The sequence below is a fragment of the Pimephales promelas genome, chromosome 7 (assembly GCF_988280905.1).
Source record: "Pimephales promelas chromosome 7, fPimPro1.hap1.1, whole genome shotgun sequence".
Lineage (NCBI taxonomy): Eukaryota > Metazoa > Chordata > Actinopteri > Cypriniformes > Leuciscidae > Pimephales > Pimephales promelas.
This window is the reverse complement of record NC_142775.1, coordinates 41684135-41708643: the sequence shown is the minus strand read 5'-3', so window position 1 is coordinate 41708643 and position 24509 is coordinate 41684135. Positions and strand designations below refer to the sequence as shown.

General features: G+C 39.3%; 1 protein-coding gene across 2 annotated transcripts; it reads right to left on the bottom strand.

The window, feature by feature from the left end:
* Positions 1-346: 346 nt before the first annotated feature.
* il1rl2 (interleukin 1 receptor-like 2) lies at positions 347-24108 on the bottom strand. Of its 2 annotated transcripts, none has more exons than XM_039671456.2 (11): positions 23946-24108; positions 23406-23502; positions 20120-20339; positions 18008-18170; positions 15171-15330; positions 12364-12420; positions 11979-12087; positions 11744-11883; positions 11529-11669; positions 10697-10855; positions 347-1556 (listed from the first exon to the last, which is right to left on the bottom strand). In XM_039671456.2, exons 2-11 carry the CDS (start codon positions 23461-23463, stop codon positions 1177-1179), a joined length of 1587 nt encoding a protein of 528 aa, XP_039527390.2. In that variant the 5' UTR covers positions 23464-23502; positions 23946-24108; the 3' UTR covers positions 347-1176. The 2 variants fall into 2 exon arrangements, with proteins under 2 accessions (XP_039527390.2, XP_039527391.2); XM_039671457.2 differs by lacking the exon at positions 23946-24108 and adding an exon at positions 23604-23765.
* Positions 24109-24509: the final 401 nt, after the last annotated feature.

The following is a 24509-nucleotide window of genomic DNA, read 5'->3' as shown; positions in this document are numbered from 1 at the left end:
ATGAGCTATCCTCAGCGCGAGTCTCAGGTTCCTATACCCTAACCCTTCTAGCAGATCGATGCAGTGACGCAATGACTTTACCAATCAGCAATTACAATAGCCATGAATGACAAAAAGCAAGAACTTCCTGTTTTCTCTTGGGGGAAAGGTGATCTGTGTTACTAAAAAAAAGTGCAAAACACACAGTGATGGTGTTCATTTCCTACAGGTACTAGTGGAAAAACACCCTAACTCTGATGGAAATCACTCAAATACTTAATGCTTTCAAAAAATCCAATAGTTAATTTTTTATTAATTATAATAAAAATTACAATAAACAAGTATGTCATCAAATAATAATAATAAAAAAAAATCAGTTGGCAAGCAACTGACATGCTTTTTTTTGCTTTGCTTCTTTTTATTTTCTCCAAAAAGAATTAACAGAAACTTGTCTGACATGAACTTTAGAAGCTGTAAAACCTGACTATTTATTACAAACATATTAGAAGGAAAAAATAATAATAATCAAAGGAAGTCATAAGGAAAAATAAAGACAAAGAAACAAATAAAAAGAATAGAAAGAAAGGACTGGCTGTTGCTCTAACAACTGTAAACCCAGGCCATCGGCACTGATCCTCAACAACTCGTCTCCATACCGGCGTGATTACTTCAACTTCCTAACAGAAGGAAATGGACAAATACTCTTAATGTTTCGATCCAATCAGTTGGCCAGAGGAGACCTGAGCGACTGAGTCTGGGTTCTCCTGCGGGGTTCTCCATTCAGTCCCTGATGGAGTTTGGGTTCCTCCACTGTTGGCTTTTGGCTGCTTAGTTGGGGACATTTAATATTCAACAATATTATTGATCTGTGTTGTATTATTTTCCTGTTACCACTGTGAGGCTGTTTTGATACAGTCTGTATTGTAAAAAGCGCTATATAAATAAATGTGACTTGACTTGTAAACACTATCAAGGTTTTCACAGACGAGGTTTAATCTAGTCTCAGACTAAAATGCATGTTTGAGCTGTTTTAACTGAAAGCAAAAAGAGGTCAGTGCCATTGTTTTGTCTCTAGAGTCACACCAGAAATGTTTTTTTCTTGCGCACATTTATAAAAGCAACTTTGAACTAAGGAATAACCCTGGCTTAATATAAGCCCTGTCTGCGAAACCAGGCCCAGATGTGCAGATGCACTAGTTAGCGCCTCTGTGCCGGGGGCATGTGGTAACGCACGTATTTCCAGAACCTTCTGTTTGCACGATCACTGGCGTTCTGCCTCCACTGGAGGATGCCTTTGCTGCGACGGATGAAGCGCAGAGACTCGGGCAGTGAAGCTTCTTCAACCCCGTCCTCCACCTGCACCAGGAGGACCTTCAGACCCTGCTTCACCAGAGCGTCATACACACCCACTCGCTGCTCGTACGCCGCACACATCTGGGCAGAGGACGGCTCTTCCAGTCGCACAGCATCGTCTGACATCAGGGGTTTCCTGGTGGCATCGGTTTGAGACTGTGATGTAAGAACAATGATCAGCCTTCGACTTCGGCTCATTCTGTCAGCAATGACTTCATGCACCGCTGAAAAAGAGACAAACAATGTTCGTTTTTTAGCAGGATTGCACTACAATACACACTCAAAAATATTTAGGTCTAAATTTAAGATTTGCATATTTTATTTGCTTGTACGATTTCCATTCATTTGGATTTGAAACATTTTAATAAACAAACAAATAACCTTAATGAAATTCATATTTGTCAGGCTACATATTAAAATGGGTCAGAAGACAAAAAGATCCTGACATAGTTTATGATTAACTATTAGTCGGGGAGCCAAAGTCTCAAAAGCTCTATAAAATGGGTTGAACCTGACATGGTCTGCCATACTTTTTATTTGTGTTTTTTCTTTTAACTTTGACCCTAAGAACAAATAATTGGAGGGTCTGCTCTGCCGGAAATATCGCGAAAAAAAATTGTGGCCATTTTAGTGTACGCACCCTTTATTTTTTATCAGAAAAATGTGAAAAATAATTTTTTTCATCAAATCCTCAGTGGGTTGGGTAGGTTCTCAATAAATGCATTCCAGATACACAGAACACATGTCCGGACAACATCCACTGAAAAAATAATTCTTAAAACACATTTCTACATGATTTCGCATCAATTTAATGCAAAAAAACAGGCGTTTTTTCACTTTTTTTCCACTATTTTCATCTTTACTTCATTGGCAATCAACTATTCCCTTAAGTTATGACATCAGGCAATATGCCATTCTTTTCACCAAACACTATACTCATTACACAGAAAAAATGATAAAAATCCAAACAAAATCAATGGATCTGTGATGATTTAACTACTAGTTGGCGATCAACAGGCTCAGAATATCAATAGAATTTTAGACTACTCTCAAAATTCTTAAAAACATGCTGGATATTTAGCATCATGGCTCACTTACAAACACACACACACACACACACACATGAGATCTTAGTAATTTTTATGAGTTTGGAACAACCAACCAACGGTTACCAACGGTTACCAACGGACTTCGAAGCTGCTCATCATTGTCTGTGGTAGCCTAAGTGATAGTGACTAATATACCAGTAGGTCTGCCCCAGAGTTTTGGGAAAAGAATGGTAATATGGATATTGTAATGGTAATTAACTGAAAGGACCACACCAGTCTTCAAATATTTCTGATGATTCCTCATCCCAAACATATCCCTGTAGAAGCAGCATTCATTCTCTACTAGTTTACTTAGCTAGCTTTAGCAATTTTAGCTAATTTCGGTGGTTTCTTTAAACGGCATTACTCCTCTCACGTATGGGGTAGAGAGTAGAGACTTACTTTTTTTAAATGCTCAGAATATTATGCTCTAAGAGAGGTATGTGTCCTATATGTTCAATAAGCTTCGACCGGAAGTTAAGAAATTGCCAAAATTTCAACGGGACTTGTTAGGTAAAGAAATAGATATGAGAATAAATGCTGCTACAGGGATTCGTTTGGAGCGAGGAATCATTGGAAATAAACTTGTATGAAGCCTGGTGTGGTCCTTGAAGTGTTTTTCATGTCAGACAGGTATGGTGCTTTTCCACTGCATGGTACGGTACAGTACGGTTCACTTCAGGTCGCTTTATATGGTACCTGGTCTGTTGAGGTTCCAAGCGTACCGTACCGGTACTAAAATGTGACGTGAAACACTGCAGATCACTGATTGGTCAGACAGAATCGTCACTACCAGTGTCACTACTAGCGTCATTGGATTTGCGACACAAGACACTTTTTTATCAGTATTTTTGTTTTGCTGCCATCAGCCTCATTTTAAACACATTTTTCCGTCTAGCAGTTAAAAACAACCACATACCGAGAATCAGGAACACCATCCCCTCGATAGTCTCCATTGTTCCTGTGTTGTGGGTTTGAAAATGTGGCGCCTTTAAGATGATGTCATGGCAGTAGAGGCGCGCGCAAATAACGATCAGTCCCACACACTTTGAAGGGGTACTACTGCAGTGGAAACGCAAAGCGATCCGAACTGTTCCGCGCCGAGTCGAAGCGTACTGAGCCGAACCGTACCGTACTATGCAGTGGAAAAGCGCCAATAGTAGGCTAGTAAGGATAACTAAAGGCTACACTAACCGTTAGCTGCCATTAGCAATTAGCTACATGGCTAGTTGTTACATTAAGGTTTAGAAAGTTTAGCTAGTTAGCTTGTGGCATGAATGGCCACACAGACAAAAAAAACAATATATAGCTATATTGGATATCAGACTGTACACAATACTGAACAATACAAATGTTCAGTAAAATGTAAACATACTATATAGTATGCATAGTTTGTTTTTGTTTACAGTATATAGAGTGAGTGATTTGTCAAAAGCTAGTTAGCTAGTAGTCATAATAATAATTTATTTTATTTGTGGGCGTCTTTCAAGACACTCAAGGACACCTTACAAAGTAAAAAGTAAAATTTTGAATTGAATATGATATCTGATTGGAAACCAATGAAGGTTCCCTAAAACTGGGGTAATATGCTCATTCAACAGTGTTTGTGTAATGATCCGAGCTGCTGAATTCTGAACCATCTGAAGTTTATGAATACAGGATGACACTCAGACTCTTAAACTGAGAAGAAAGAAAGATAACAGAGTAGGCGACAGTACGTGTAAAACTTCCACAATTCCGCAGTTTTGATTTAGTAACTACAATTAAAATTTAGTTATAAATAGTTCCCTTTCAGTCGATCACGTGCGGCGTAACATCGACGTGACGATGTAATCGCATCACGTGCCCCGCTCCGCAGCGTGGGTATAAACAGGAAGCGGGCGCACGCACACATTGTCTTTCACTTAGGAGCCGAGCTTTCGTCTGACTGAGTTCTGCAGACTGCTGCAATGTTTAAGATTCCAGAAAAGCAAGACTCTGTATCCAGTGCTGGTGTGACTGTGCGATCAGTGGTGGCCTCAAGGATTTTCACAGCATTGCTTGTGTGTGTGTGTGTGTGTGTGTGTGGCGGTCTTGGTGGGCATTCCTCTTTGAGAGTGTACCCCGATTACACCGCGGCTATCCTTGGGTACTTTGACACTGAATTATTATTTTTTTCACTAAAAGAGCAGGACGTTAGGGATGTCTTTCCGCTCGTACGTTTATGGATGCGGTTATTCCCTGGCGCCAGCAGATGGTCACAATAGTTCCTTTTCATGTTGGGCATTCAGCACGCTGAGGCAACTTTTGTGAATAGTTCAAGTTTTCATTGCGGGAATATGACTATGACTGTGCTGAGATTGAGACTTGCTTACCTCAAGGGAGGTGCAGTCCCCTCGCCTATGTCCCGATATAGCTTTTATTTTGGACCTCAAAATAAACCTACTTCTGTGCATGGTCAGGGTGATCTGAGGGTGATCTGAGGATAGACGTGAGGACTTCCCCGCTGAGGCAATCTCCTTGGGTCCCTCACACCTTACAAGCGCTGCAACAACCAGCCATGTCCTTTGGGGCTCTGCTTGATGATCAGATGTCGATCACAGCAACGTAGGGGGAACTTCAGTCCTCTGGAGATGAGGATTCGGCTGTCTTGCCCCCTTCAAAGGAAATCGCACGTTCCATTGGACAGTCGATATCCACCTTGGTGGTCCAGGAGCACCACCTTTGGCTCAACCTGGCCGATATGAGGGACACCATTAAAAATCGGTTCCTGGATGCCCCTCTGTCCCAGGTTGGGTTATTCAGCAACGTGGTTGAGAGCTTTGCCCCACCCGTTCACTGGTCGCAGACCCTCCATCTGCTCGTCACTGAGATCGACCTCCTGGGGCATCCTCCACTCCTGTTAAGCCCCAGCAGCAGCCACCATCCAGGCCTCAATGTGGACCCCACAGGTTTATCTTTTTACCACCCCGGACAATTCTCACTACCACTCGTTCTATTCTCTGGTCCCCGGATCTACGCAAGTATGCGTTTCCCCCAGTGAGCCTTCTTGCACAGACATTGTGCAAGGTCAGGAAGGACGAGGAGCAGGTCTTGTTAGTTGCGCTGTATTGGCCCAACCGGATCTGGTTCCCGGAACTGGTGGTCCTCGCGACAGCCCCTCCCTGGCCCAGGATCTGCTCTCTCAGAGACGGGCCACCCTATGGCACCAGCATCCAGACCTGAATGCCATATTCTTCGTTACAGCTTTGAGGAATGAATTCCATAAATACTTGGAAAGCCATGGAGTTCACAATGTTACCTCATACAGATATCAGTCCTTGATTACCCACCTTAGAAGGCACTATGAAGTAGGTGGTATTTTTAAAATAATGGTTGTGCCACAGAAAGTATGTTCTATTTGCTCAGCATAAATGAATGTTGGCTGCATGCTCTCAAAGTTGAAGGAACTTAAGGAGAAAACGGAAGAGGCAGAGTATGAAGAAGAAATACTAATTTACAGTTATCTGACGCTTTTATCCAAAGTGACCTACAATTGTACATGTCAGAGGTCACACGCCTCTGGAGCAACTAGGGGTTAAGTGTCTTGCTCAGGGACACATTGGTGTCTCGCAGTGGATTCAAACCAGGGTCTCTCAACCCAAAGGCATGTGTCTTATCCACTGCGCCATCACCACCCTAATACTCTGCATACTTGCAGAATATGAAGAAGAAAGTGAGTTGACACCATAGTCTCTTCCTACAACACTGCAACTAGAATACAGAAGGAACTCCAGGACCAACGTAAGCAGGCCCTGAAGGAAGCAAGACAAGCCAGAACAGCTCAAGCCAGATGAAGTCACCAGATCGCTGGCAGTATGACTGAAGACCCGACACTGCAGCAAGATATCATACCTGGAGGCATCCCAAAGATTGAGCTGTTATACCACCTGGCATGGATGATAACAGATGCAACTCCAGAGTTAGGTGAAGACGGCCGGGTGAAAGTTAGTCCTAAGCAGCAAGAACAAGTTCTCAACCTTGCCCAGGATGTCTGCCAAGCAGTTGCCAAGATCCCAACACCGAAACACGTTGGGATAGCCGTTAAGGAAACCAGAAGTCAACTGTGTCACTCCTAAATAGATTTAGGAACAGCATCAGCTACAAAGAAGTACATATATTTTACAACAATGGCAATGGCAGTTGAAGAGCAGACAACTAGGGATGGTGCCTTCATACCAACGAACCTGAAGGTTGGACAATTCACACAGTTCGATAACCTTGACTTCCCAGAGTACACAAAGGATGGACGAACACTGCATGGCAGTTCATTCCAAGCATTTACCATTCCAGATACCATCCCCGCAACTGTGATCAGCTATGGTCCCATCTTCCCCAAGTCGCCAACAAACTATTGGAGGACCTGGAACCAAATTGCACTGCTCCTACATGGAAATCATTTCAAGCATTTCTCATCCCAGATACCATGCCTGCAACTGTGATCAACTGTGGTCCCTTCTTCCCCAAGGCACCAACAAACCACATCTGATCATCACTGAGCGGGGTGGTTATGGCGCAGTGGATAAGACACATGCCTTTGGTGTGAGAAACCGGGGTTTGAATCCACTGTGAGAAACCAATGTGTCCCTGAGCAAGACACTTAACCCTTAGTTGCTCCAGAGGTGTGTGACCTCTGACATATATAGCAATTGTAAGTCGCTTTGGATAAAAGCATCAGCTAAATTAATAAATGTAAATGATCAATTCACTCCTCTTTTTTCATCTACTATTCTTCTCTCTTGTTCAGTCCACTCTACTCTCCTCATTCTACTCTTCCCTTCTGTTCAATCCTCCACTCCTCTTTACAGTCCTTTCCAATCGTCTGATGCCTTCTCTTCTCGTTACCTTTTCCTCCACAGCAAACCCAATAAGATCAGAACCAAATCTGCCAATGGAAAATATTGTGCATTCGGGTGAAAGAAATATAGATGTTTGACACTACTAGGTAACTAGCTTTTGACAAATCACTCACTCTATATACTGTACAGTACTATATACAAAAACAAACTATGCATACTATATAGTATGTTTACATTTTACTGAACATTTGTATACAGTCTGATATCCAATATAGCTATATATTGTTTTTTTTGTGTCTGTGTGGCCATTCATGCCACAAGCTAACTAGGTAAACTTTCTAAACCTGAATGTAACAACTAGCCATGTAGCTAATTGCTAATGGCAGCTAACGTTTAGTGTAGCCTTTAGTTATCCTTACTAGCCTACTATTTGTCTGACATGAAAAACACTTCAAGGACCACACCAGGCTTCATACAAGTTTATTTCCAATGATTCCTTGCTCCAAACGTATCCCTGTAGCAGCATTTATTCTCATATCTATTTCTTTACCTAACAAGTCCCGTTGAAATTTTGGCAATTTCTCAACTTCTGGTCGAAACTTATTGAACATATAGGACACATACCTCTCTTAGAGCATAATATTCTGAGCATTTAAAAAAAGTAAGTCTCTACTCTCTACCCCATACGTGAGAGGAGTAATTCCGTTTAAAGAAACCACAGAAATGAGCTAAAACGGCTAAAGCTAGCTAAGTAAACTAGTAGAGAATGAATGCTGCTTCTACAGGGATATGTTTGGGATGAGGAATCTTCAGAAATATTTGAAGACTGGTGTGGTCCTTTCAGTTAATTACCATTACAATATCCATATTACCATTCTTTTCCCAAAACTCTGGGGCAGACCTATACCGGTATATTAGTCACTATCACTTAGGCTACCACAGACAATGATGAGCAGCTTCGAAGTCCGTTGGTAACCGTTGGTAACCGTTGGTTGGTTGTTCCAAACTCATAAAAATTACTAAGATCACGTGTGTGTGTGTGTGTGTGTGTGTGTGTGTGTGTGTTTGTAAGTGAGCCATGATGCTAAATATCCAGCATGTTTTTAAGAATTTTGAGAGTAGTCTAAAATTCTATTGATATTCTGAGCCTGTTGATCGCCAACTAGTAGTTAAATCATCACAGATCCATTGATTTTGTTTGGATTTTTATCATTTTTTCTGTGTAATGAGTATAGTGTTTGGTGAAAAGAATGGCATATTGCCTGATGTCATAACTTAAGGGAATAGTTGATTGCCAATGAAGTAAAGATGAAAATAGTGGAAAAAAAGTGAAAAAACGCCTGTTTTTTTGCATTAAATTGATGCGAAATCATGTAGAAATGTGTTTTAAGAATTATTTTTTCAGTGGATGTTGTCCGGACATGTGTTCTGTGTATCTGGAATGCATTTATTGAGAACCTACCCAACCCACTAAGAATTTGATGAAAAAAATGATTTTTCACATTTTTCTGATAAAAAATAAAGGGTGCGTACACTAAAATGGCCACAATTTTTTTTCGCGATATTTCCGGCAGAGCAGACCCTACAATTATTTGTTCTTAGGGTCAAAGTTAAAAGAAAAAACACAAATAAAAAGTATGGCAGACCATGTCAGGTTCAACCCATTTTTGAGACTTTGGCTCCCTGACTATATTTGCATCTATTTAAAGGAACACCAGGCAGGAATGCTGTTTTTGTCAAACAGCGACCCCTAGAGTAACTGTGGAGTACTTGTTTTTAACGTTACTGTCGTAAATAGCACTCACGGAGAGCGTGACGTGTTGCATAGTATACAATCGTACATTGTGTTTAATTTGTCGTTTAATGAGATCTAATATGTTGTTAGTGGTGAGAATTTTCACGTGATTAAATACATATCCCCGTGAACTATAGAGAGCCTAAGTCCCGCCCCTCCGCGTCCGGCTCATGGGATCTTATTTCAGAAAAAATATGAATGGTAGTCAATGGCGAGAGACAACTTATCTTTTTATCCCGTCTGAACTGTGCCCTCAATTACACATATGATGTTTGTCAATTTAAAAGATAATTCTGAAAGTCAAAAACGGTTTGTCAAAAGTTAGCAGTTTGTCATAAAACAGAAGAGTAACATTTAGTTTTATGTGAAAATCGCTCTTTGAACTACATCGTTTGTTAACATTCCAGGATTTTTGTCCATATAATGGACTTCAGTGGGAACCAAACGGCTCAAGGTCCAAATGAGAGTTTCAGTGCAGCTTCAAAGGACTTTAAACGACACCAGGCGATGAATAAGGCTCTTATCTAGGACCCTTCTAGGACTCGAAAAAAGATTTGTTCATTTTGATGAATGAGTTCGAACAGGAGAGTCACGAACGCGCATCCCAGAACAGAGCAAGGCGAGCATTTGAGCTTATAAAGCTTAAACTTTTTTATTTATTTTTTTAATGGCCGATCGTTTCGCTAGATAAGAGCCTTATTCATCATCTGGTGTTGTTTAAAGCCCTTTGAACAGTTTGCACTGAAACTCTCTTTTGCCGTCTGGTTCCCATTGAAGTCCATTATATGGAGAAAATCCTGGAATGTTTTCATCAAAAACCTTAATTTCTTTTCGACTGAAGAAAGAAAGACATGGACATCTTGGATGACACGGGGGTGAGTAAATTATAAGCAAATTTTTTTTTAAAGTGAACTACTCCTTTAAACAATTTGAATGATTAATTTGATGAAATGATTAAGGGAATCATGGACGGAGAAATCAAGTTATTTCAGAGCAAATAGTAGTGCTGTCAAACCATTAAAAAATTGAACAGAGATTAATCGCATTAATGTCATAGTTAACCCAGAGACAGAGAATTCCCATCAGCAGTGTGTGTGTGTGTGTGTGTGTGTGTGTGTGTGTGTGCTTGGCCATTTCGGTGGTGTTTCAGACTGGACGTGCTCCGATTGCGATGATGATAGCTCAGTTCACAACGACAAAACACACAGATCGCTTTGGTCTTGTCAATGGAACCATTTGGCAACATTTTAAAAGTAAACTTTTAATTCAGAATCTTATTGGCATCCATTTTAGCGTCTCGAGCTCGTCATCCACTGAAAACTTAACGAACTATTTGGCCAGCTCACAAGCCCAATCGAGTGTGTGCACTGTGCCTGTTGTTTTGTTTCCGATCTTGAAAGAAGAAAAAAGCTCAATGTCACGCCTGTTGAAAAAGCATGTGAAAAAAATACAAAGTTTGCTAGGCCAAAAAAGACTGTTAATCTCGCGATAAAAAAGAATGCCGTTAAAATGGGTTTGCGTTAATGCTGTTAATAATGCATTTAACTGACAGCCCTAATAAATAGACATTCATATTGTCTAAAGGCTGAAATTGTTTGAGATACATATTTTGAGCTATAGACTGAGCAGACCCAGTTGCTGTGTTCATGTGACAGGATGTTTACCTTCTCCAGGAAGTTCATCACGCCCACTGATGAACAGTTTATAACCATAAAGATCTTCAAGCATCTCAGGAAGGGAATGCAGGGCAAAGGTCATTGCAGAAGATGAGATGAGTCGGTCACCATGGAGATAACTCACATACGCATCATACGACTTTCCATCTTAAATGAAGCATAAGAATAAGCAATACAAAATACAATTATAATTTGATGATTAATAATGATAAACAAGCAGTGCTATGCAGTTTTTGTCACTGATTGCTGACTGTGAGAATCAGGACCCTTTCTGTCTATCTGATACATGCTTGAACCAAACAATCATTGAGCTTTTCATCTCTTGAAATTTGTATTGGCAAAGAAATTGCAGCTTTGTTGTGTAAAACCAGTACAAAATGAAAATAGTAGCCTACAAGGCAACATTAATTAAGAACGGGGGTTTTTACAATACAGCGAACACCCATGATTGTGAACTATGCTTTTAGTATCTAGTAATTGCTGACTCTATTACTCCAACTCTGAACGAACTCTGCTCCTCACCACGGCGCTGCGCTAATCACTCCGCACAAGTAGCAGTGCTTCGCCTTCAGAGAGTATACGTTTAAAAGATGGCTGTGTCTCTTATGACCTTGTTATTTGTACACTCTGTGACTACATAAATCACAACATGTAAATAGGAAAATGTTTGCGTAATTTTGTCTCCAGCTGTATCCATTTACATCCAGTCTTTGTGCTAAGCTAGGCTAGCAGTGGGTGCGTCAGATGAACAAACCATTGACATGTAATTGAAAGCATCTCTACAGAAAACAGACGATACAAATCGGAGGTAAAGACGCACCGCTACATACGGCAGAAGACGAGCAAACATCCCTGTAAACCAGAACCAGATCGACTCTGAAGAGGAATGCCACAGCGCCCAGTAACGTGACCAGAGCCACCAGACCGAGGCCGATCCAATAAAGACGCTCCTTCTGACTAGCTGAGAGAAAAAGAGGAGTTAGTTGTGAAAAGGGACATAATCAGAAGTATTGTCTAATGTAACCTAGAGCTGACCTAGGATAAGCTGGACTTTTACAGAATCTGAGCCTGCCGGGTGTAGAACAACACAGGTGAGATCAGTGTTCAGGTAGTCATATGTGACTTTTGGGATGAATAAAACAGAAAGTGCGTAGAGCTGCTCGCTCTCTTTCATGCTGGAAAACAAGACATACAGAAGTAAAATGGTTAGTCACATCATAAACAAACACTCTCTCATTATATAAAGAGCAAATGCATCTTTTTTCCTTACGTGGAGCTACTGAAGTTCAGAATGAGAGATTCACCCATCCAGTATATATCAGTTTCTTCCATGGCGTTCTTCCCAACAAGAGCTTTGCAGCACAGCTTGAAACTTTCACCTGCGTTCACATGCATGTTATTGCACTTTTCAAAATGTTTTGGTTTCATTACTTTTCTTTACATTGCAGTTCAATTAGCTCGTCTTCATATCGTTCAAATTCAAATTAATATGCTGTGATTCAAATTTACACATATGAATGGAAAGAGATAATTCCTAAATGCTAATATTTTTGCAAAAACATATAAATGGCCTGGAGTTAAAACACGTACAAGTACTAACTAGAATTGACACATACAGCAACAGAAGAGTTAAGCTTGTCATCACCATCACTCACCTAGTGTTACAGTGTGTGTTTCCTGCTGTGGGGAGATGATTTTAGGCTTCGTCACCACTGTTACACAAAGAGAAACATTCATCACATCATCCATCACAGTCTCTCCATCAGCGCTAAACTGTCCTTTAACTGTGTGTGGATGTTATTAGGGCATGAATTTCTTATTTCTTATTTCGGATTGCTGAATGCATGCAAGATAAAAAATTCACTTTACACATTTCTTTTTTAAAGTATAGAACAAAAGAAGCGGAGGTTAAATATAAGAAATATAAAAACAAATTGACAGGTATTATTAGAAAATGTAAACAGGATTATTACAATAACTTGTTAGATAGTAATAAGAATAATATTAAAGGTTTATGGAACATTTTAAATAGTTTAATAACAAATAAATCTAGAATAAACAATTATCCACAATATTTTAGAGAAGAGGATAACATTATCAATAATAAGAACACAATAGTCAACAAATTTAATAAATTCTTTGTAGATGTTGGCCCGAATCTTGCTGCAAAAATTGCAAATGTTGAGTCCTATAATTGTGAGCTAATAGACACAAATCCCAAGACATTGTTTCTTAACCCTGTTGAGGAAAATGAGATATTGGGCATTGTTGGAAGGTGTAAAAATAAAACCTCGACAGACCTCTATGATATGGATATGAAGACCTTAAAATGTGTTATTGAGAGTATCTGTAAGCCGTTAATATACATCTGTAACTTGTCATTGCAAACTGGCCAGTTTCCTGAGAGTATGAAAGTAGCAAAAGTGATTCCTATGTTTAAGGCAGGAGATAAGCATCTCTTTATAAAGGCCTGTTTCCCTTTTATCACAATTTTCAAAAAATTTTAGAGAAGGTTTTTAATTCTAGACTCGATTATTGAAAGAAATAATTTACTCTCAGACAATCAGTTTGGTTTTCGGAAAGGTTGTTCAACTTCATATGCTCTCCTTAATGTAATTGATGAAATAACGAATGCGGTTGATAACAAGAAATATGCAATAGGGTTATTTATTGACCTAAGTAAAGCATTTTAAACAATAAATTATGACATATTGATTAATAAATTGGAAAAGTATGGGATTAGAGGGGTAGCATTACAGTGGGTTACCAGTTATTTAAAAAATAGAAAACAATGTGTGACAATAGGAGATCATCAGTCAAGTTGTCAAGAAATTGTGTGTGGCTTACCTCAAGGTTCCATTCTGGGTCCAAAATTATTTAATATGTATATAAACGATATTTGTAAAACATCAAAAATACTGAGATTTATCTTGTTTGCAGACGATACAAATATTTTTGCATCGGGTGATGATTTACAACAACTGTGTCAAACAGTTACCTTGGAACTCAAACATGTTAATATGTGGTTTAAACAAAACAAATTTTCACTAAATTTGAGTAAAAGTAAAATGATGATATTTGGCAACAGTAACACCGATGCTCAGGAAGCAATCCAGATAGAGGGTGTTGTTGTAGAGCGGGGGCATGAAATCAAATTTCTTGGAGTTATTATAGAGGATAGAATTTCTTGGAACTCTCACATTAAATATATTACTACTACAATATCAAGAAGCATTTCTGTAATTGCAAAAGTAAAGCACATTTTGAATATTATTATAAGCACTGCATACGTTATATAGTTCCTTGATCTTGCCTTATTTATATTATTGTTGTATGATTTGGGGTAACACTTATAAAAGCACACTAAGACCAATAGTAATGTTGCAAAAAAGAGTTATTCGTTTAATCCATAAAGTGGGGTTTTTGACCCACACAAACCCACTATTTTTAAAATCTAAGATCATGAAGTTTTATGACATTGTTGAGTTCCAATCAGTACAGATGTTATTCAAAGCAAGGCACAAATTATTACCAAGCCAAGTACAAAAAAGGTTCCATGAACGTACTGGTTGTTATGAATTACGTGATGAATTAAACTTTAGGACGCAGAAACATTGTACAACTTTGAAAAGTTTTAGCCTTACAGTCAAGGGGGTACAATTATGGAATAATTTGGAGATAATTATAAAACGAAGTTCAAACATCAATCTTTTTAAATACAAATATAAACAAAAGATCTTTGTAAAGTATAGAGACGAAGAGATGTTTTGTCATTAGGGGGACTTCTACCATGACCAGATTCTTGTTGTCGCTTTGTTGTTCAATCATGACCAGATATTTGTTGTCTCTTTGTTGTTGTTTTGCACTTTGTTCCCTTGAACGATTGTGAAATGAGAAATTGTCTTGTATAAAATTTTTGGGGGGAGCGCTAATAAGCTCTGTTGCTTCGGCTCTCTCCTTTTGAGCTGAATGGTTACAGCTCAAATAAAAACAAATAAATAAATAAAATTTCATGTCATTAAAGGTGCTCTAAGCGATGCCATGTGTTGTTTAGGGGAAAAAAATGTGTCGTATACAGCAAGCATATCCTCACTATCCACCACAATATAGACACACATCCTCTTACTGACAGATTTGTAACATCTTTAGTTGATAACAAATCTGCCGGCAGAAACGCTGAGCGGCAGAAACACTCATAGGACATAGGATCAGCCTGTAACTTCCATTTTTATATAGATGTTTGGTATGATTTTGAATCAAGCCCTCAGTGTGTTGATGACTGTTATCACAAAATGTTGTTCTTAACAAATTATAGAATTTATAAAGATTTTCAAATGTAATATTCCATTCATTGAGATCAAATGTGTGATTTCAGTGTTTCCCTTAATTGTTTTGCGCAGTGCATTTTGAGTGCTGTAATTTTACTTTAAAACATGATCATTTGATTTGAATGGTCATTTACCAAAATCTTGAGGCCGGCTGTAGATGTTTGTAGTCTGGGCAGCAGAGTAGTTCAGCCCTTCAAGAGTAAAGTTCACAAAGCAAGTATAGAGTCCAACCATCTCATCTGATCTGTTCATCGGGAAAACCCTCCTGTTGTTCCCATCGAGTGGATGGCAGTTCTACAGAGGGAGAACAGAGAGATTACAATGAGTATGTACACACACACAGGTAACATTTAAATGTGAAAGTGAATCTTTTAAATGAGACTTCCAGAACCCACAGTGCTCAACATATTGATGACTAAAGCAATGTTTTGCCATTTGCAAAACTTGTTTGACATTTATTTGGTATTTTTGATTAAAGTAATATTAACCACCAGATGTATTAAAGCAACAATACTTAAGGTTGTATGCCGCTAGAGGGCGCTAAATTCAAAACAATAACAACAACGGCTTTGCTTGATGACGCCGTGGAGGAACGCGGAATGATGGGAACTGTTGTTTTCAACTCCACCGTGAATAAATCAGTCAGACGGGAATCAAAAATTAGTTGCCATGGATGAGGTAAAGTTTGATTTCTATAACTGTTGCGTTTAATGACATGCTTGTTTTTCATTAAACTGAAATAACCGCAAGAAAAAAAAGGTTTAAAAGTAAATTAGTTATTATCACAGATGTTAGGAGAGAGCCGGGACGGTTGAAACACTTTTCAGATAAACGTCGTTTTCTAAGATACAGCCAACAGTTCACATTCCCAGAAGTATTCGCGGTGAATATGACCTTACGATTTTTCACATCATATGCATAGACAAGAAGACATTCTAACAATAATACTAATTGTTTTGCATCGTTTACCGACATGAAATTTGAATACAGAACACGGTGTTACTCACCTGTCAAGTAAAACACATGCAAGACCGGCGTCTCTTTCTAGTTCGAGTTTTTCACGAAGTTCTCTCCATTTAGGAAATGCCACACCGATGTTGAGCTGGTTTTATTTCTCTTGTCCCAAATTCTTCTTGTGTCTCGTTTGGTTGACCCGTTCGTTGACGTTTGCGTTTATGAGACTTGTCTTTGTCGACAGAACCAGGTGCAATCGCTAAAGAATAATTGTGCTCCGTTCCATAACAAATGCGCGAAACAAGCTGACGTTTGTTGCTTGATAGACGCGAACGCACAACTACAACTTCCGCATTTGTCCAGGACTACACGCAGTACGAGCGGAAACCGAGGTAACGCGGATATGACGCGATTGACCGGCGACTCCCAGCTCACACGCCCCGTTTCCTTGGTTAAAATCTCAATTTTCTCGCGATTTAAACATTGTTTGAAACATTTGGAATATTGTAAGTTATCATCTTAACTAAATATATAACACTGGCCTTGTGATTTTGGGATATTTTAATGCAAAAATCTTAGGTATTCCACCTTTAAAGTAAAATGATTTTTAGTCATTTTTAGCACGCTGGTCTAAGCTGGTCTTCTAAGCAATGCACACTTCAGTTCTGTTTATGCTACACAGATTTAGTGTAAATGTGGTCACCACTTCTGTAAATAAATAAACTCAGTGTTTTAAAAACAGCACAAGAACGAGATGTGGGCGGAGTCTCTCTGCAAACGCAACAAAATCACAAATCACAGCCAATCAGAAGAGTATGTGGGCGGAGTCTCTCTGCAAGCGCACTCACAACAAAACCACAAATCACAGCCAATCAGAAGAGCGAGTGGGCGGAGTTTCTCTGCAAGCACACTGCATTCACAATTAGGGTGCCAATAGGGAACCGGTTCTGATGTAAACGGTAGTAACCAGACCGAATGGGCTTTGTTGGCCAAATTGATTAATTCAGGTGTACCTGACCTCAGTAGTCATGGCAACAATAATTAGAGACACCTGAATTAATCAATTTGGCCAATAATGGCAGACAGGAAACAAGGAGCTGGCTGAAGTTCAGGAAGTGGTGCAGCTGTGCATAAAGCCCATTAGAATGAAGATTTCGGTGCCTGATTTCGATGCCTGAGTCTGTGGCATGAGGCGCACACACGCAGTCTCTCGCTGTCTCCCTCTCCCTCTCCGTCGTGTGCGCACTATACGGTTTATTGAAGCACTGTCTGATCCGTCTCGCACGCGCGCTCTTGCTCGCTCGCTCTAGATTCCGGGAGATTTGAACTAATTTGCGATCATCTGGGAGCCGTTATCAATATGGGGGAGACTCACCGAACGTCTGCTGATAGCGAGGAGATTAAACACACGTGAAATGTACACATGAAATGTTTGGCTGCATTTCACGTGTAAAATTACGCGTCAGAATAACGATTGTCTATGGATATAGAAGAATCACCATTCGCGCCACATTGACTCTCCCGTCGTCATGTTATATTAGCGCGCATCATCTGCTCCTCAGAGTTCTCTGCCGAAAAAGGAAGCTTGTCGGCAGCGCGAGATATTTGGCAGCGAACGCAGCGTCTCGTTCCCTATTCAGAGAACATGGGTTAGGCTACACAGAGACGTTCTCTTTCATATGTTTACTCAAAGCTGCGTATAAGACGCAGTGGAAACGAAATGTCAAACTGGCTAAGAGCTTAAGATAACTTAGCCTTCATGACTAGTTAAAGCAGACAAAACATGGAAACCTGTAGTCGATATTATATTACCCTAATCTCTATTAATCTCCAGTATAATTACATTGTTTAATATAATATTGTTTTATTTGATATTATGTAAACATGAACTTTTATTTTATATTGGATTATTTATTATTACCATATGTTACTTGTATTTATATTGTAAGTTAATATTGTGTCCAGTTTGGCCCTGTAAATAAAGGGGTATTATTATTTTTTTGTCAAAGTGTCTTACCTTTCGCCAGCTCACTTGAGCTCCAGGGTCTAACTCAAAGACATGAGGAAGGAAACATTCGACTTCCTTTATGCTCTTTACGTCATCTTCTCTGTTCTTACGGGGACATGTTTCATTCTGAACGGAGACCTCAAATATAATTTCCTGGGTTTCATTGCCATTTCTGCCAGAAAGAACACAAGAAGAACAACCGGTGAGATGAAAGAATGGCCGACATGGAATTCTGAACACAAAACATACAGTGCCAGTGCAAAAGTGTTTTTATTTTATCTTTGCATCTTGACACTCTACACCTTGATTTTTATTAGATAATTCTCAGTTCTCAATATTTGTATACAAAAATACAAAAATGTACCCATACATGCGACTACTGTTTTAAAGGAGTAGCTCACTTTTTTAAAAAAAAAAACTGATAATTTGCTGATAATTTACTCGCCCCCGTGTCATCCAAGATGTCCATGTCTTTCTTTCTTCAGTCGAAAAGAAATTAAGGTTTTTGATGAAAACATTCCAGGATTTTCTCCATATAATGGACTTCAATGGGGACCAGACGGTTCAAGGTCCAAATTACAGTTTCAGTGCAAACTGTTCAAAGGGCTTTAAACGACACCAGGTTCATGAACAAATCTTATTTTTTGAGTCATTTCGTTAATTGAATGAACCAAATGAGTCGAAAAAAGATTTGTTCATTTTAATGAATGAGTTTGAACAGGAGAGTCACGAACGCACATCACAGAAACAGAGCAAGGCGAGCACTTGTGCTTATAAAACTTTTTATTTATTTTTGAAATGACCGATGGTTTCGCTTGATAAGACCCTTATTCATCGTCTGGTGTCGTTTAAAGCCCTTTGAACAGTTTGCACTGAAACTGTCTTTTGGACCTTGAACCGTTTGGTCCCCATTGAAGTCCATTATATGGAGAAAAATCCTGGAATATTTTTCATCAAAAACCTTCATTTCTTTTCCACTGAAGAAAGAAAGACATGGACATCTTGGATGACATGAGGGTGAGTAAATTATCAGACAAAGTTTTTTTTTAAGTGAACTACTCCTTTAATATGGCTAAAAAAACGTATTATGCCACTGTCTTCTCTAAAGAGTCATCAAATTATTGTTTTTAGTCATCAACTGTTTTTGTCAATTTTAAGCAAGCTAATCACTTTTCATAATGGTGAGTATAGTCTTAATGGAGTCCTGCTTTCACTCGCTCCTACGAGTCTACATTACTACCAGAAGCCCACGATTAGTCAATGACCGACGGCTCGTGGTGCCATCGCAGAGAGCCACAAAATCACTCTCCAACATTAATGGTGCAGCCCAGCCAAAAAATGATAAAACCAGATTAAAATATACCAAAAACTGCCAGCAGGTGATGAAATAAAGGCTTTATAGGTTCTTCACCTGCCTGCAATTTTTGGTATATTTTAATCTGGTTTTATCTAAACCATTTTTAACAAGAGGCCCAAACAGCAACAGTCGGATCTGATCCAACCCACATCTGGTACACGTTGAACCCACACGTAACGAATGTGGCCTGGATCTGGGCCGACACCAAGTTGCAGTCTGAGGGGAATTGGAAATAATACAATTTTAGTCTTTACAACTTACAATTGCTCTATATGTCAGAGGTCGCACGCCTCTGGAGCAGCTAGGGGTCAAGTGTCTTGCTCAGGGACACATTGGTGTCTCACAGTGGATTCGAACCCGGCTCTCTCACACCAAAGGCATGTGTCTGATCCACCGTGCCATCACCACCCCTCAATGACTGGGAGATTTTATTGAAAATTTGTTATGTACAATCGAAAAACAGCCCTGAATAAATTTTACCCCGCTCTAGCGTCAGATTCTTCTGATGAATCCTCCGCTACGTTAGAAAGAAGAGTTGGATATTTGTTAAAGAACTCTGATCATTCGGCCATTTCTTTTTCATTAAAAAAAAGACTTGTTAATGCCAAGAGAGTGTTAAAAGGACTCAGTTCCATTTTGAATGACTAAAAGAGCATTTTCAACTTTACTCACACTGTAAATGGTCCTAGCAGGTCCTTAAACAAGTGGGTTTCAGTATTCAGTATGCACGTGTAAACCCAACTCAACAGAAACTGAAGCAATACCTGCTGAAACAGGAGTACTCTCCGCTGTGGACGAGCTCGGCTGGAAGGAACCACAGTGCGTTGTCCTTAATGGTTATCCCAGTGATGTTTCCCAAGCTCTGTCTGGGAACACGACTCCAGCTCACACTCACATTCTGACTGTTTCTTTCGCAATGGAGATTAAATACAAGACCAGCAACGAAGTTAGCTGATCTGCGATGCGTCATGGGCATCTCCATCTCTTCAAGACGAAAACATGAAAAGAAATTTGTCATTGAGAGACTAATTATTGTTTAAATGCATGTGTAGAAGACAGTTTTAAAATGACATAAGTACAGGGTTAACGTTAACGGGGTTTGTTGTTGTGGGAGGAAGGAGGCGGGAACCGGCGAACATTTCAACATTTTAATAGTAAAATGAACAAATACAAAACAGAAGAAATAAGCCAGCAGCCCCTCATTGACGACTATTATCTACACACGACAGAAACAAAGCACAACATCAGGCCTGTTCCTCTCCTCTGTGAGAGACGCGAGACCGGTGTGTGTCTTATCACTCACGTCCCTCGCCCTCGTCCTGCTCGCCACAGCCAACTAACTAGACATTTTGTGTGAAATCAATTTATAACTCTGATGACAGCTAACGTTAGCCTTGTAGACCCAAGAGTGAATTCTCTTTTTGCACTGTTCCAGATTAGTGGGTGTGGCTTGCGGAGTTGTGCAATGTGGTGCATTGTGGGAGTTGTTGTCTTACATACAAATGCACCCTTCGGTTATTTGTTGTCTTTTCTCAGTCAAGAGGGCACCAATTTCAAAAATTCTTTTACATTGTGACTACATATATGATCCACTTTCAATAAAGATTAAGTTGGTACAGAATTCAGCTGCTAGAATTCTGACTGGGACCAGTGCAATGCATCACACCTATCCTGGAAAAATTGCACTGGCTTCCTGTTAGTTTCCATATTGCTTTTGAAATTCTCATGCTCACGTATAAGGCCTTGCATAATTTGGCCCCTCAATATTTGTGTGAACTTTTAATTCCATACACTCCTTCACGTGCACTACGCTCTTCTGAAGCTGGTCTTTTAACTGTCCAAACAACACGGCTAAAATGTATGGGTGATCGGGCCTTTTCTTCATTGGCTCCTAAATTTTGGGATTCCTCTGAGATAAGGATGCAGAATCCCTTGGAGCTTTTAAATCGTCCCTTAAAACTTACTTTTTTTAGGGAAGCTTTTATGTGATTTTTGTGTTTACCTTGTTTGTTATTATTTTGGCTAACCCTAACCCTTATTGTTCGTTTAGTTTTTTGTGTTTTTCTCCTCATTTTGGAGGCCAGCTGTTAGTTGCTGTGCAAGTAAACCTCACTCCCCTGATCTCAATAGGTGCTCTAGAGACAGATGCTAGGGGCTGCAGTCTTTAGCCTCCTTGTTAGAGCGCCTGACTCTCATGCTGGAGACCCGGGTTCGAGGCCCGTCGAGTGGGACCCGGGTGTAGGGGTTACACTTGGATTGTGTTTTTATCCTCATTTTTTATGTAAAGTGCTTTGAGATGCTGCTATACAGTATAAGGCACTATATAAAAATAAAGATTATTATTATTATTATTAATGTTGAAATGGGTGAAGTGCTTCTTTAAGCAAAATAAATATGTTCATGTGTACTTATTTTTTGAGCGTCTCTTACTTGAAGATCCCTTATAGTTGACAAAACAATAGTGCATTCAACAATTAAGAAGCACTGAATACAGCAAGTCAAAGTATGCAGGGACGTACGCAGAGTTTTACAAATACTGAGGTCCCAAATGCTTGTTGGGTGCTTCGGGGCAAGCCACCATGAGAACAATAGTATTTTCCTGATCTGCACATTTTAAGGTGTTTGAAGGCCAATAAAATGGATAACAGCAGCTTTAAAAGCATGCCAGTGGGCAGAAGCATATTATTTGTCAAGCATGAAACATGAGTCAGTTTAAATGTTGCAATGAATGGATCGAAATATACAAAGTGTATGCTTATTGTTGACAGTAAATAACACTTTCGAAACAAGAATGGCCTTAAATAAGAGAAGATTCAAGAATTATGTTGCAGAGATTATATTTAAATCAAACGCCAATGCAATCCTTCTGTGTCTAGAGACATATATGAGCAATTAGTATGCTGTAAAACATTTCTAACCTCCCAACTCAACATTTTCTAGTGACTGGTCACATCTACATTTTCCAACTGGCCCAAGTGAAATTCTGCAAAGTGATCAAATTAAATTAGCAGAATTTCACTTGGGCCAATTGGAAAATGTAGATGTGACCATTCATATCTACATTTTGAGTTGTGAGGTTAGAAATGTATTACAATAATCAATGTTTTAGACTAATCTGTTCATTTAATGGTTCAATTACTCACTCATAGACAGTTGCTTGTCACCACCTACTGGCTTAATGATGCAAGTTACACAAACACAGGCAGTGGAGTGATACAAACAGTGAAAAATCCCAGTGCTGATACTGGTCAAATATGTAAAGAATATACGAAGAGTTCAGATGCAAAAGCCTCTAAGTGCCATTGGAAATTTTGTTCTAGAATGACCATTTTTACCATTTTTATCATGTTTGAGTGCTGAATCAGCTCAGATGAGGAGGTCGATGTGCGAATCACTGCAGCACCGAAATATAGAGTTAATATTAAGCAATTGTTTCACAACTTTCATTACACACTTAGAAAAATGACCGGGGACCGAAATGCTGGATGTGATTTCGTACATATTTGTTTGTGATTTCGAACACATCAGATATGTGATATCTGTTTTTATTTAGCCTATTTCAATTTTTTAAACCCTAACCGTTTTGTTTGTTTGTTTCTTAATTGTGTGTAAATATACCGTGTGTTTATGTCCACTGATATGCTCGAGCAAAAGCGACTTATATTCTTGAGCGACTATTAGCCAAGTCTGAACTTTGAACGGAAAGTAAAAGAGGCGAAGAGAAGCCTACTGACCTGCTTTCAGTTCGGAATTGAGGAGAACACAGAACGCGTTTTAAGGTCAGCATGTAAAAGACCGTCAATGCATGAAATTGGGGGAAATTGTACATGGTTAACGCATAGAACTGAAACTTCAACATCATCACAAACAATGATAATTTACACAATAGCTGAGAGCTAATTAATGCATAGATAGCTATTATTCATTCTTTCCCGTTATTTGAACAACGTCCGAGCGCAACAGAAACAGAAACAAAAAGTCCAAACTTTCCCCATAGAGTAACATGCTCATAAATCGAACCATTGAATTCACTCAAAACAGACCCCTTACCTGCCAACCAAAGGGTGGATAGTAAAATCCATAGAAAATAAACCGTGGACAAGCTCATCTCGGGTTCTCGTGGTTTAACCGGTTCTAACAGCAGCGCCTGCATTGACAACAGAAAACAGAGACAAACACAATATTCATATGCTTTAAAAGAGTGTCTGATAGAAACAACCCGACAGGCAACCTAACTCAAATACGAACATGTTCTGTCATATTTCCCGTTTTCTCCCAAGAAACAAAACAAAAGCCCCGCATTTCAGTTGGCACGCGATATTCTCTGTGCAAGTTTCACTCTTTACGGTTAAAAAGCATCATAAACGATCATTAGGAATTAAAACTTGAAAACGATGCTCAGTCTCGGGTTTTCCATGTGATGTTTGTGTGTGAAGGGGATAAATCTCAGCGAAGAATGAGGGATTTCCCCGAAGAAATGAGCGTTTGTGGCACAAAGTTTAAAGTCGATATTTAGACTAAAATAACACACAAACACAAAAGAATAGACATTCAGTTTTCTTACTGAGAGTGAAGGTTAGTGAGTCTTACCTCGAGCAGCGGATCCCACAGTAAGAGCTCAGAAACACGCGCTTCTCGGAATCTCCTCCACACACACACACACACACACACACACACACACACACACACACACACACACACACACACACATGCGGTTTAGCACGATCGTGGAGAGAAACGCAAACCGTCAGTTTCGGTGATGCATTCGCCCTTTTATGTAGGCTATTCTCTATTACACATAATAAAAATCATTTCACTTTTCTTTAAGTCATAATAAAGTGAACGTGGTGAATTTTAAATCATGTTTCGCTTTTGGTTTGAGTTGAATATGCCCAAAAATAAGCCCACCCCGAAAAATATTCACATATTATATTCAAATATTCATTTTTTTTAATTTATTTTTATTTTAAAGTGAGTGACAGAATAAAGCCGTCTCTAATGGTAGAGATGTGCACAGATGTTTAATTTCACTTTATTTCTAAACTGAGCATGTGTGACTGATCTGAAGTCTGAATGTCAGAAACTGGCAACATTGAACGAAACCTGGAATCTCCAGTGACGGTATTAGCAAATGACGCACGGCACAGGCACATG

Bases quoted from the DNA above. Each gene is read 5' to 3' on its own strand.
- il1rl2 (XM_039671457.2), bottom strand. From the start codon at position 23,657: ATGCGGGGCTTTTGTTTTGTTTCTTGGGAGAAAACGGGAAATATGACA. The intron at 23,503-23,603 runs GTTCGTATTTGA...TTGTCAATGCAG, and splicing joins CGGGAAATATGACAGAACAT to GCGCTGCTGTTAGAACCGGT. The intron at 11,670-11,743 runs GTCAGCTCTAGG...TTTTTCTCTCAG, and splicing joins AAAAGTCCAGCTTATCCTAG to CTAGTCAGAAGGAGCGTCTT.